This window comes from Gordionus sp. m RMFG-2023, chromosome 2 (genome assembly GCF_954871325.1).
Source record: "Gordionus sp. m RMFG-2023 chromosome 2, tfGorSpeb1-WG-v2, whole genome shotgun sequence".
Classification (NCBI taxonomy): domain Eukaryota; kingdom Metazoa; phylum Nematomorpha; class Gordioida; order Chordodea; family Parachordodidae; genus Gordionus; species Gordionus sp. m RMFG-2023.
The window spans coordinates 25,002,030-25,015,005 of record NC_088776.1 but is presented as its reverse complement, the minus strand read 5'-3'; the positions used below and the strand labels follow the sequence as shown (position 1 = coordinate 25,015,005).

Here is a 12,976-nt window from a genome sequence, read left to right as displayed (position 1 = left end):
GAATTTCTTATTAAAAAAGATAGATAGGTAGCAAACTATTAGTTTGCAAACACAAGAGAACAGTTGATCTTGTCAAAAATCATTTATCTGGCTAAAGCTGCTAGCCTTTTAAAAATAGGTGAAACAAGGTGGTGGACACGTAAAAAGATAGTTTAGAAGAGAGCCTACTCTCGATCTCTATAAGGCAATAACTAACCTTATCAGTAACTAAATCTTTAATTGAGAATCTGAGGAAATTTAAAACTGTAAATTCGCCTTTATTTTATTTAAAATAATGGGATGGCTTTTATTATATTTATAAACTTATTGAAAGTTTGTCAGCTTCGAACATGATTGAAGATACCAAATATCTTCTATCTTTTATAATCTTCACCTCCGTTGAAAATAAAGCTCAATAAAAATGGCTACAAATTTAAATAAAAATATTACTGATTTAAAGCTTCTAAATAACATCAGGGTACAAAATAAAGTTCTAAAAATCGAATAAGTCTAACAAAGAAAATCCGATAAATCTCTATTAAATTATTTCACCCTACAATTGGACCATAAAATTTTCGGTGAATAAAGATCTTATAATGAATGTGCAATGTTAATATCCATTTTGATGATTAAATATTTAAGATATTTCTGGCCTTAAAGAAAGTTTTACAATTAGAAAATTTATTCATTAGCAAATTATGAAAATGGTCTTCATTTGCTTATATTTACATAGATTTAATTTTTCACCCGAAAAACCTAAACTATTTAAAAAAATTGACTGAATCAATATATATTGTATATTCACTCTCCCTACACCATATCTTTCTAAAAATTTAGTCTAACCTGCCCTCATCTCGTCTACTAAGATAACTAAAAAATTTCTGTTCTCTAACACTATGAGCATCAATCAATCTGATATATTTGAAAAAAGGCATTTTAAGACACTGAATGTCGATCATTACCCAATTTTTCCTTATTAGGTAGATATAAAGTGTTGTAATCATAGAAATATATATATATATATATTAAAAAATTAGAAATGTCAATCATTATATTTTTATGAGAGTGAAGAAAAGGGGATTATTCATTCATTGTTTATTTTTCTTGTATGAATTGATTAATTATTTTTCTTTGTATGAATATGAATTGATTAATTTATTTTTCTTTGTATGAAACGTAGTGAAAACATTTAATAAAGAAACTAATTGAAATATGGTGATTATTTTATTTTAGTTATTTTGACAGTTATATTATAAAGAAACAAGATTTTTTTTACTGAAAAATTATATTTTGATTTATGACATTAATTAGCCTATACTGATGATTCATTCATTAAAAAACGAAATTGGAATCCTACATTGAATGACATTTAGATGATATGTTAAAGGCAGTTAAACAAAATGCCTATCAATGTCATTTACAACACCTGTCTTCCATGTATGTATTAAAAATATATTTTTTTTGATAAGATAAAAAAAATCAGTAAAAATTTATTAGTAACCTAAGCTGACGATTCATTTATTAAACTTTCATATTTTAAATTTTTGTAATATGTATATAAAGATTTTTATAATTAATCTGTACCCTGCCGCACGCTCTCTTTCCCAGTCTTTCAAACACCACCGATTCGGGCCTAGAACTTACAAATTGAATGGAATATTTTAGCATTTGTGTTTTTCTTGAAATTGCTTAAATTCAAGCGGTTTTTTAAAAAAAAACAATCATTCGATTAATATTTTGGCAAAAATAATATTATGTAAGCTCTGAAATTTGAATAGAATTCCAAACCTTTCTGCTGCATGAGAAAATTCTCCAGGGTTACATAATATTATTTTGATTAAAAACTAAATCGAGGCGTTTTTAAAAATCGATCCAAATTGAGCTTTGCAACAACATCAATGGTAATTATTATTTACTCTAAAACTATTTTCATAAAAAATAAAAATTCATGGACAATTTCATCTGGTAGCATGGAACAAACTTCTTTTCCAAAATTAGAGACACCTAGATGCCAAAAGAGGCATGAAGTTCTTATTTCTTGAGATAGGCCAACGTTGGAAAAATCGACATTGGTTACAACGTTTTAACAATCAAGAAAAATGTCCTATTCGATTCTCATGTAGAGGTTATAACACTAAAGGGAGAATTCACAGCAAAATCCAAGAAAAAAGTGTTAGGAATTTTTTTTTATCAACATTATATATATAGCCCTGAATGAATGGTTAAAACATAAAACTACAAAATAGGGTCATTCCAATGTCAAATAAAACACTTTTTCAATATTCATTCCTGAATCAATTTTGGTGCATTAAAATATTTTAAACGATAAAAAAAGGCTTTTAATTGCATTGAAATATCTATGTATAGTTTCATCTATATGTTTATTTTATACATTATTTGCTATATTTTTTCAAAGCGTGCTAATTATTAAAGTTATTATAAAAATAGCAAAAGATTAATAGAAAAATTGAAGCTAATAATATATTCGAAAAATTAATTTAAAATTTTCAAATGGACATATGACTAATATTTTTAAAAAAATCAAATTTGATGTTTTTAATAATTATATTATTGCTTAATTAGTAATATTAAATATTCATACCAATATAGTTTTCAATTTAAAACTAATTGTTTAGATAAATAAAATATTTTAAAAACTCGATTTTTATACTTTTAATCCCCATTCAGGTAATATAATTGTTAATGCGCTATAATTTCGTTCTTGACAGGTAATATAATTACTAATAAGCAAACTTAAATCTTCTACCTCGAATTTTCAAGCTGATTCAAAAGTGTGAGGATGCTTGCAAATATAAGAGGGGGGAGTTGTAGACAATACAAATATAATTTTAAACGACTATTTAAAAGTAAACTAGAAAATAGTTATAAATTAAAATGCCAAAGTTATATTAAAAATGTATCAAAATAATGTGTGAAAATATGAATTAAAATAAAATCAACCTAACTTAAAAAAAAATGATAACCACAAAACTACAATGCAATAAAACGATGTGCAACTACAATATGTATAACCAGGCTTGTTTATTTGACCTGTCAAAATAAAATAAATGTTTTTTAAAACAATATTAACTTTATTTAACATATAATAGTAAAATGAATTTATATAATATTCGTTTTATATTTTTTGAGTTCATTCTATAATTAATGATTTGTTCTCACTGGCTAATGACATATAATAATACCTAGACTGGCGTTGCATTCATTAAAGTGTACATCAATGAAAAACATCTGAGGACGCCATGTTGGTTACGCATAACATATATAAAAATTTTAGGTTCTTGTCAATTCAGCGAAACTTTTATCGCGAATCCACATTAGCGAATACTTTTCCGCGAAAACAATATAGCGAAACAAATATCAAAAATTTTTTATAGCGAAACTCTTATCGCGAAACCTTTAAAGTGAATATATTAGAGCTAAATTTTTATCGCGAAACAATAATCGCGAAAATTTTATAGCGAAGTCAATATCGCAAAACATAAATCGCGAAGACAATATAGTGAAAACTATTTCGCGAAATATAACGCGGCATATTATAATTTTTTTATATTTATTAAAATAATTTATTTTATTTATATTTAATGTTAATATTTTATTTATCAACAAATAAACATATTATATGATATATATTTTTTATTTATATTATTATATTATGAAATGAAAAATGGATTTCTTTTATTTGATGATTTTTTGTAGTTCAAAAAGATTTTGAACATATTTTGATAAAAATTTTTAATCTTTTTTGAGGAATTATTTATGAATATTATTATAAATAAAAAATCTTTTATAGTTTTTTTTAATCATTTTTGTAAAATTATATATTTTTTAAGTATATTAAAAGAGATGGGTTTTCTAAATAATATTTTTATTTAACTCATATATGTTATTTTATATGATCTTTTTAAGGAAAATAATTTAATCTGACAATTTTTATATTCGTTATTGAAGTTGTTCCTTGGAAAAATGACAATTATCATAATCGGTATTTTTAAACATTTTAGATTTTTTTTACGGTAAAATATGTATTTTTAACATGTTAAATTAAAATTTCAATTAAGATGCACTATAAAAAGTGACAATTATCATAATCGTTATTTTTAAAGTTTTTTTGACGTAAATCGGCTAAAATAAGTATTGTTAACATGTATTAATAAAACTTCAGTGAAGATGTACCATAGATAAGTGATAATTGTCATAATCGTTATTTTTAAAGTTTTTATAAAAAACGGTACCTATACTTTATTTTTATTGACCTTAAGAATTTATTATATTCTTGTAATATATATTCTTATAACTTAATATTCTATAAAATTTTTTGTATATTTATTAGTATATAAGATAATTATATTTCGCTATACTGAATACTGATATATGATTCGATGACTGCTGTGAAATAAACGCCTGATATGATAAAACAGATCAGAATACATATAGAAATTGACACTAAGAATGAAATTGTTAACAGATTTGGGTAAGAATGAGGAATATAGATCTCAGCAGTCAATTATTGAGTATTATTCAATTAGGAATAAAAATGGGGATAAAAAAATTGGGAATCCTAAAAGAATTAAGGATCATAGAGATATATTTTTAAAGAAAAAACTGATTGAGATTATAAACAATGAGAGTGATAATATAAAAATATTTAAAGTTCTTGAGGTGACTGGGAAAATATATGGAAAAGGGCTAAGGATATTATATGACAAACAAGATGAGAAAATACATATAGAAATTGACACTGTAACTCTACCTACCGAGAAGGGTTTAACTGTTAGCGGCTTTTCTACTGTTTATCAGATGACAATTTTGAGAAGCAATTACTATACAAATTAATAAAAAATTACTAAAATTATACATTTTTTCAATGTAATTTATTCTTTGAATTTTTGTGTAATAAATATATGTAATATTGAAATAAAAGTAAAAATTATTATGCGATCTTTAAAAGCTTCAGCTGAAATATTTAAAAAAGAAACAGAAATACTCTTATTGAGCCCAGAAGGCCGGCCTGACACCCACAGAACAATTCGTCAAGTATCCCGAGTATTTCGCAAACTTGCATCGATTTATCCATAAAGTTCTGCAGGTGAAATGTTTAAAAGAAACAAACCCAGGACCTATGTCCGTCTGATATGTACCAAGCAACTTCTACGAAAATACCCTCAGAGGTTAGTTCATTTCATATGATTCATGGTGAAAAGTTTTCAGTAACTCCAATGGTAAATCTGTAAAATGATAAAATGTACGTTGCAATTTCAACGAGGAAAAAACAATGGAGCCAATTAACCTTCGTACTCGTTCAAATTTCTCTAAATCCGTCATTGTTTCAGTCGGAGCATCAAGTAGTAGGCTATACAGAGCTCTTCTTTATCGATCCAGACCTCAGAATTAATGGTGAATACTATCATGACGTTGTGCTCGGTGAACACTTATTGCTTGCTATTAAAGAATTGTAAAATAATGAATTTTTCATATTCCAGCAGGACAGTGTTTCAACTCACCGACCCAGATAACTCTAGATCTGCTTTAATAGAAATTCCAGATTGCAGAAAACATTGATAAATTTATTACTTTGTCAATCTTATAAAATTTTATTGAAATATTTAGGATTATAGATTTATTGCTAAAACCAATAAAATATATATGATGTATTATTAAAATATCCTGTATAGGTTGTATTAATTGTGGACCCATTGGATGTCAAGATTTCGAAAAACGCTACAAGCAGCTACATACCATATTATCAGTAACAACTAGGTATGAGCGAAATTATTTTCAAGCCATAATTATACATCTCATGGTTCAAATTTCTTAATTTGTACCAAAGCCTGCAGAAGTCAAATTTTTAAAACCGGATCGAATATTTTTTTATTTATAGACCCAGTCCAGATTATTTTAAGACCTGACCCGGATTCTTATAATTTTGTCATTTTAAATAACTTAGGTAGTACATTTTATAATTGTTAATGGGAAAGAAATATAGAAAACAAATGAATGTTAAATGATTTATAGTAAGATTTTCTACCTGTTTAATTTATATACAATAAGCTGGATTTTTAAAATCACTTGGCCCGTTTTGGGCCGAGATTACAGATAGATCTCTGATTAAATAAATATAAAATTTTAATTAGTTTAATATATATAAATAATTAATTGTATGTATTCTATTCAAATCGGAAAGAAGACGTTAAAGTTAAAAAAAAAATTATTTTTCTGAAGTTTAGACACTTTACACATCATTCTCTCTGAAAAACATTCCATATCTGGACCCGGCCCAGTTCTTAATTAACCAGTTCCTTTTCCTATATTTACGAATTTATTTTAAAAAATGAAAATTTAATGTGAAATTAATAAACAAAATATACTGTACTTATTATTACAACACAAAAAAAGGTATATTGTTTTTTTATATTTTGAAAAATAAATTTTTTATTAAAAACCGGCATATAGTAGTCCAACATTATGATAAAAGTATTTTTTTAAATAAAACCCAATACCAGTAATTGGCCTGGCCTGGTAGATAAATAAAAATTTGTATCCAGTCCTGTACCGGTGCAAAAAATTGTATATATATATCATTAATCATATTGCATTTATTAAATTTAGGCCTATAAGAATTTAGATCCTATGAAATTCGATAGTCTCAAAATTCACGTATAAAATCTCGTTGTAATAATTATGTTTCGCTAAACGATAATTATGAGAGTTACAAATTTGGGTGCATAAACATAATGCATTGGAATCCTATAAGATGTAATAACAAATTTAGTTATTTATAATATAAAATAGAGATAATTTTATATAAATATAATATTATATTACAAATGGTTTATAAATAAATGGTCTTCAGAGATAAAATATATTTGAAAATACATATTACACGGTTAATACACAAATGGTTTTGAACAATCAGCTTTATATAATGTTGTAAAATATATAATTTTTAATATATTCAATGATAAATTATGTAAGGGTAATTCGAGGATAGAACTTGATTCTGTGATTTCACATCGCAATACTTTATGTAAGAAATTAATCCTCTCGGTAAAATTTTGGAAAAATGAGAATCTAATTTAGTTGTATCTGGGACTAAAATACGAAGAGCTAATCTACAAAGGTGTTCCAAGCGATTGGGTTGGTCAAAGTGCCGGGAAGACGGCATGGAAGGATCTGAATGCTCGCAAATTATATTTTTGCAGATATCACCATAGTGGATATGGGAATCGCACATACCCCATAACATTAAACGACCAAATTTGTCTCTATTCACAGTTATTTAATTCAAGGTAATGAAGATTAAATTAGTTAATTAAATAAAATAACAGCTCGCTAGTAATTAAATAAAGAAGAAATATGGTAATTACATTATATGCCAATAAATAAAGATTATTCAAATATTAGTTTTAGCAGAGCTATAAAACGATCCATCGAGATATAATTATTTTAAAAGAATATTATATTATTTGTCTACACCCCCCCCCCCCCAACAAAAAAAACAACTTTCAAAAACCTAAATACTTTTATAACCAAAAATAAAATATTTACAAATAAAGTATATAAATTATTTTTAAAATTTTACCCGGTTGCTAGAATCGAAGGATTAGCGGAATACTTACAGCATAAAGGAAAATCCTGTCTGCCAATTTTAATCGGCAATTCCAAATCAGAATGAGGATCCCAGAGTCTTAAATACCTGTGAGATTTCACCCCAAAAATAAACATTTTTTTCAATAAGAATTATATTAAAATTCGAGATTGTTTCATAACTTTTTTTTATTCCGTATCAAATTAAATATTAATTAGATATTTCGGGTTTATCGATTTAAACAAAATACTATAAAAGTCAAGAAAAATTAATGACTCATGTAATGTTTATAAATTAAATATTATAATATTTTTGTTCGTTGCAAAAAAATATTTGCTTTGATGAATGAGCATATATAAAATAAAATCAATATTATAAAATGTCGTATAAAGAATGATGCGGTAGTTAAATATTTGTTCTTTAATATAGGTTTTAATTAAGTCCATCAAAAAATATGATATGAAATTTTTGCACGAATAATAAAAAATTATTGACGAATAATAAATTTTTACTTCACAAATATGATTGTTATTTTAAAAAGCTTTAGGTAAGAATGGCTTTTTAACAATTAATTGATAAAAATAATGTTTTTAATTATAATTGTATCTTATGCACAAATAATATTCATTGGTGGTATCAAGAAAAGAACTATCAAGAGTAAATGGTAGTGTAAAAAAAACAAAAGGAGGGAATGTATGGGGGCTTTGCTCCCTATACCCCCTTTTGATAGGCCTTCATTCCATTTTTTTCTTTTTCGAATGGGCTACACTCAATTAAATTAAATAACATTAATATCCTTGCAAAAATATGATCACTTCTGAAAGAAGCTGAATTGATGCGCCGTGGCAATCAGGTTAGAGATAGAAATAACTCAACCCTACAAGTGCAAAGATGTAGGGCATAAGTTGATCAGAAAGCAAAATACCTCCATTGTCTATTTAATAGATACATAAACATAACATGAAATAATTTATAAAATTATTCAGAAGCACTCTATGGAGCTAATAATCCAACACAGCTCAAATTGCAGAATTCTTCTCACATTAACAACACTTGACAGGATGGACATACACTTATCACATGGGAAAAAGGCAAACATATGTATTGGGATTTTACCTATATCGATATTTTTGCCCCTTCTCATAGATTACGATCCATTTGGAATTGCTGAGAGAAAGAAAAGCTTAAAATATTCGTAGATTTCTGTTAATAATGTATTCATCCCATTAATAGTATCAACTTCCTGTTCGTATGAAAATGTGGCAAAATAATCTCTTTTTAAACTTATAGTCAAAAAAGCGATCATAAAATTAATTAAAAATAAGCTTTGAGGGATATGGTTTAATTTTAAATTACTCAAAGAATAATGACCACTACATTATGATGGACAAAACTTATAATAATAGTCTTTTTCCTTTTGTTTAAAAAATATTAAAATTTAATATAGTTTTTTTTTAAATATAACCATATTCTTTATTATTATTTTTTTTAAATTCTACATTAAAATCATGCATATGTTGTAGCTGTTGAAAAAAAGAAGAAATAAATTTAATATAATACATCAAATGTCAGTTATTTTCTGACAGGGGAATTAGTTTTTTCCTGGTGGAGGGGAAGAAAACGGAATCATCACATGGGTTATTGTTAAAGAAAAGTCTTTTGTTGGAGATTTGGAGTGAAGATATTGTATTAATTGGAGAAGATGTCAGCTGGAAGGAACAAAGAATGGACCTGTGGGGATGAAGAATATATGAAGCTGGATAATTATTATTTATAATCTTTATATTTTTTTTAATGGATAGATAAATATAATTATGAATAAATATGGATCGTTTTATTGTTGCCGATGACTTCAGGATTTATCTAGGGATTAATGCGGAACACAATGCAATGTAAAGGATAAGAAAGTGATGCATGTACAGAACCTGGAAATTCAAGAGTTATTTGTTATAAAAAGGTAAGAACCATTTTTTTTTCATGTAATTTTGAATTTTACTGTGAAACCACAACACAAGTACTAGAAACTATACAGGGGTAAGTGAGATTAAGGGGTGAGTTTAAGGGTTTCTATACTTATATATTTAGCTTACAAAGGGTAAGATAGAAAGTATGTAATGAGTATTAGGCAGGAATATGAAAATAAGATCAGGAATTTAAGACAGTAATATTTGGTATATTATATGTCTAGAAGTATATTGTACATCCAATTTTGACAATAGATATGGTCTTATTATTTGGTATGCCTTAAAACTCATTGAATGGTGTTATAGGTCCGTCATAGGAAGCTAAGACCTCAAGATCAATAGGACAGAAAGGATTGCTAAATATTTAAATATTTGAAATTTAGGAAAATATATATGGAAATAGACTGTTGTAATAAAGTGTGTATTATATAATTATGCATTTTGGGTTTTTAAAGGGATGGACATGTGTGGGATCATTTATTATTAATTAATGTTAATATATTGTATTTGTAATTTAGTTTCAATTAAGGTTGATATGTTATTAAGGGATTTATTGAGGGTGAGTTAATGTTGTTTATTTTGAAGTAATTAACCATTTTTATGAAATAGGGTGTAATGTGAATTACACATATGATATATTTAATTATGAATGATAATTTAAAGGAATTGAAGTATGATGAAGTCAGAATAATATCTATAATGTTATAGGTGGATAGTTATTTTGATTTAGTGCCTGCATTTGATATATATATATATATTGGGTATGGATTTATATGATATATTAGATGATGTGTAATTTTTTTCTTCCAAATTATGAAATCTTTATATTTAATATATATATATTTTTTTTTTAAATTATAAAATTTTATAAAAAGTTTTATTTGCAATTATTATATTATTTTTATGGTATGCAATGATGTGAAGGGAAAATATTTTTACAGATAAGGTCAGCCATGTTGATGGGTATGCCTTGAGGTGAGAATATTGTTTAGTTTGCATACTGGAGAAAGTTTTTTTTTGTGTAAATTTTTTTTTGTAAATTTATGCTGCATATTACATTTTTTTTATCTTTGTAATAATTTTATAGCATATCACATTTTACTATTTATTTTATGTACATTTTTTTTAAAGAAAAGACTCAAATTATTTTATATTGTCAAGGTGTATTAAAAATTCTTTACATATATACCATATAGCCCATTATATTCTCAATTTTTGTTATGTTGCATTCTACATTTTTGTGAATTTGTGCTCATTGTGATGGCAGAGGTAGGTAGAAATGGTATATTTTTCTTAGGATACTGAGTAATTCCTAGATGGGAAATATTGTATTTTCTACGTATTATATATTTTTCCTCCATATAAAATATTAAATTTATTTCTATTCATATGTTTTGTAATTTTATTTAAAATCTTTGTTTGGCAAAGTTTCGCAATTATTTTTAATACCTAAAGATGGATTTTTCTATTCATTTTAGGAGATATTTATAAAAATGTAGCTTTGTTTTTTTCACATGACAGAAGGAAAATTACATGTGTTGAAATTGCATTTCACACATAGACCATGTGTTCACATTACATTATTATATGTAAAATCATTATTTCTTAATTACCATGAATCATACCCAAATAATGTATATTAATATTTCCCAAATGTCTTAAAATGAATGAATTATTATGTTTTGCTGATATTACATTGTCCATATTAATGTTCCATAGATTATAAATGCAGATACCCCAATGTACATGTCATTATTGGTAATATGTGTTTTCGCGATTATATAAATCATCATAAGAAGACGATTCGACAAATTTCCTGAACGTCTTCAAGGCGTCCAGATACAATTCAAAGGGGCCATTTGAAACAATTCAGGGTCGATACAATTCAAAGAGTGATTCGATACAACACCACCACAGAGAAAGGGACGCTGGGCTTGCGAAGGGTGGGCGTGTTGTAGCTGTTGAAAAAAAGAATAAATAAATTTAATATAATACATCAAATGTCAGTTATTTTCTGACAGGGGAATTAGTTTTTTCCTGGTGGAGGGGAAGAAAACGAAAACATCACATGGGTTATTGTTAAAGAAAAGTCTTTTGTTAGAGATTTGGAGTGAAGATATTGGGTCAATTGGAGAAGATGTCAGCTAGGAGGAACAAAGAATGGACCTGTGGGGATGAAGAATATATGAAGCTGGATAATTATTATTTATAATCTTTATATTTTTTTTTAATGGGTAGATAAATATAATTATGAATAAATATGGTTTTTAGCATATAGATTTGATTTATATATTTCTATTGAAATTTGTAGTTTTAGATAGAAACATTCATTATGATCTCCAAAATTTGATGAAATTTCACGACCTAAAATTTAAAAAATTTAATTGCATCAGGGTCAAATTTTCCTAAAGTAGTTGTAACAAATGGGATAAAAGTAATATCGGTTAAAAATGAGTATTTTATTAAATCGCGTCTCCATTTGGCTGATGCATTCTGGAAGGGAATTGCTGGCTGCAAATACATCTATTTATGTATAATCCCAAGCTAATTCTTTTCCTTACTGGAATGGTATATGAGCTATGCCATCTGAGTTAAGTCCCATGGGTTCCAGGGTAGATGGGTACCCTGCTTTATTAAGGATTTTACCTAATAAATAATTAATTGTTTGATGACGAATACTTCTCCCTTTGCAGAATTTGAAAGGGAGGGGATGGTAGCCATTCTACTCAACTACTTCTTTACATAAAATACAAGCTTAGGGAAAAACAAATGGGCATCCTAATCGTAAACCTGCGCTATGCGGAGTTCCTCGACACTAAGACGAAATCCTAAATTCGAACTAGGAAAGTACTTTCGCAACCAACCTTCACCCCAAAAAGAGTTGAAAAGAGGTTGGTAGGCTATTTTTGATCCGGGAACAGATTATTCTTGATGTAATCCTGTTAAAGACAGATCCAATAACTAATGGGCGTCTCTTAAGTGCGATTAATTTAGCCCCAAATAATATCGGAAATTGGCCAATAAACTACTACTTTCTATAATGGCAGGTTTAATGAAATCCTGTAAAAAAATAGGGCGAATTCCATCAAGTCCCCTAACAAAATTTTTTTAAAAAGACTTTATGGGTTTGCTGAAGATTGAAAAGTACCTTCAGGGTATTTGGATAAAATTGCATGGCAAGTATTGTCATAAATAGGAGGGAGGGTTTCATTAGAGTTCGTAAGACGAAGAGGTACAAGAATATAAAGATTTTTAATTTGTTTGTTTTAAATATTTTTATATTCTTATTTTGCCAATAACTAAAAGTTATAAAGTGAAATTAAATAATATTAATTTTATACGGTCCGAATTCAATTCTTCGTAGAATCATTTTTCATTTTCTTCACACTTTTCAAAATTTTCAGTGCCTCCATTTTGTATGTAAAAT

At 26.7% G+C, this 12,976-nt stretch overlaps 1 protein-coding gene across 1 annotated transcript in view; it reads right to left on the bottom strand.

Annotated features, from left to right (window-relative positions):
* Positions 1-6,398: 6,398 nt before the first annotated feature.
* The window catches only part of LOC135925579 (WD repeat and SOCS box-containing protein 1-like), a 50,869-nt gene continuing 44,291 nt past the window's right edge, over positions 6,399-12,976 (bottom strand). The window contains exons 8-9 of the mRNA XM_065460980.1: positions 7,580-7,693; positions 6,399-7,262 (exon numbers count right to left, since the gene is read on the bottom strand). Coding sequence (XP_065317052.1) covers positions 6,953-7,262; positions 7,580-7,693 — 424 coding nt within the window. The 3' untranslated portion in view covers positions 6,399-6,952. The remainder of the gene's footprint in view (positions 7,263-7,579; positions 7,694-12,976) is intronic.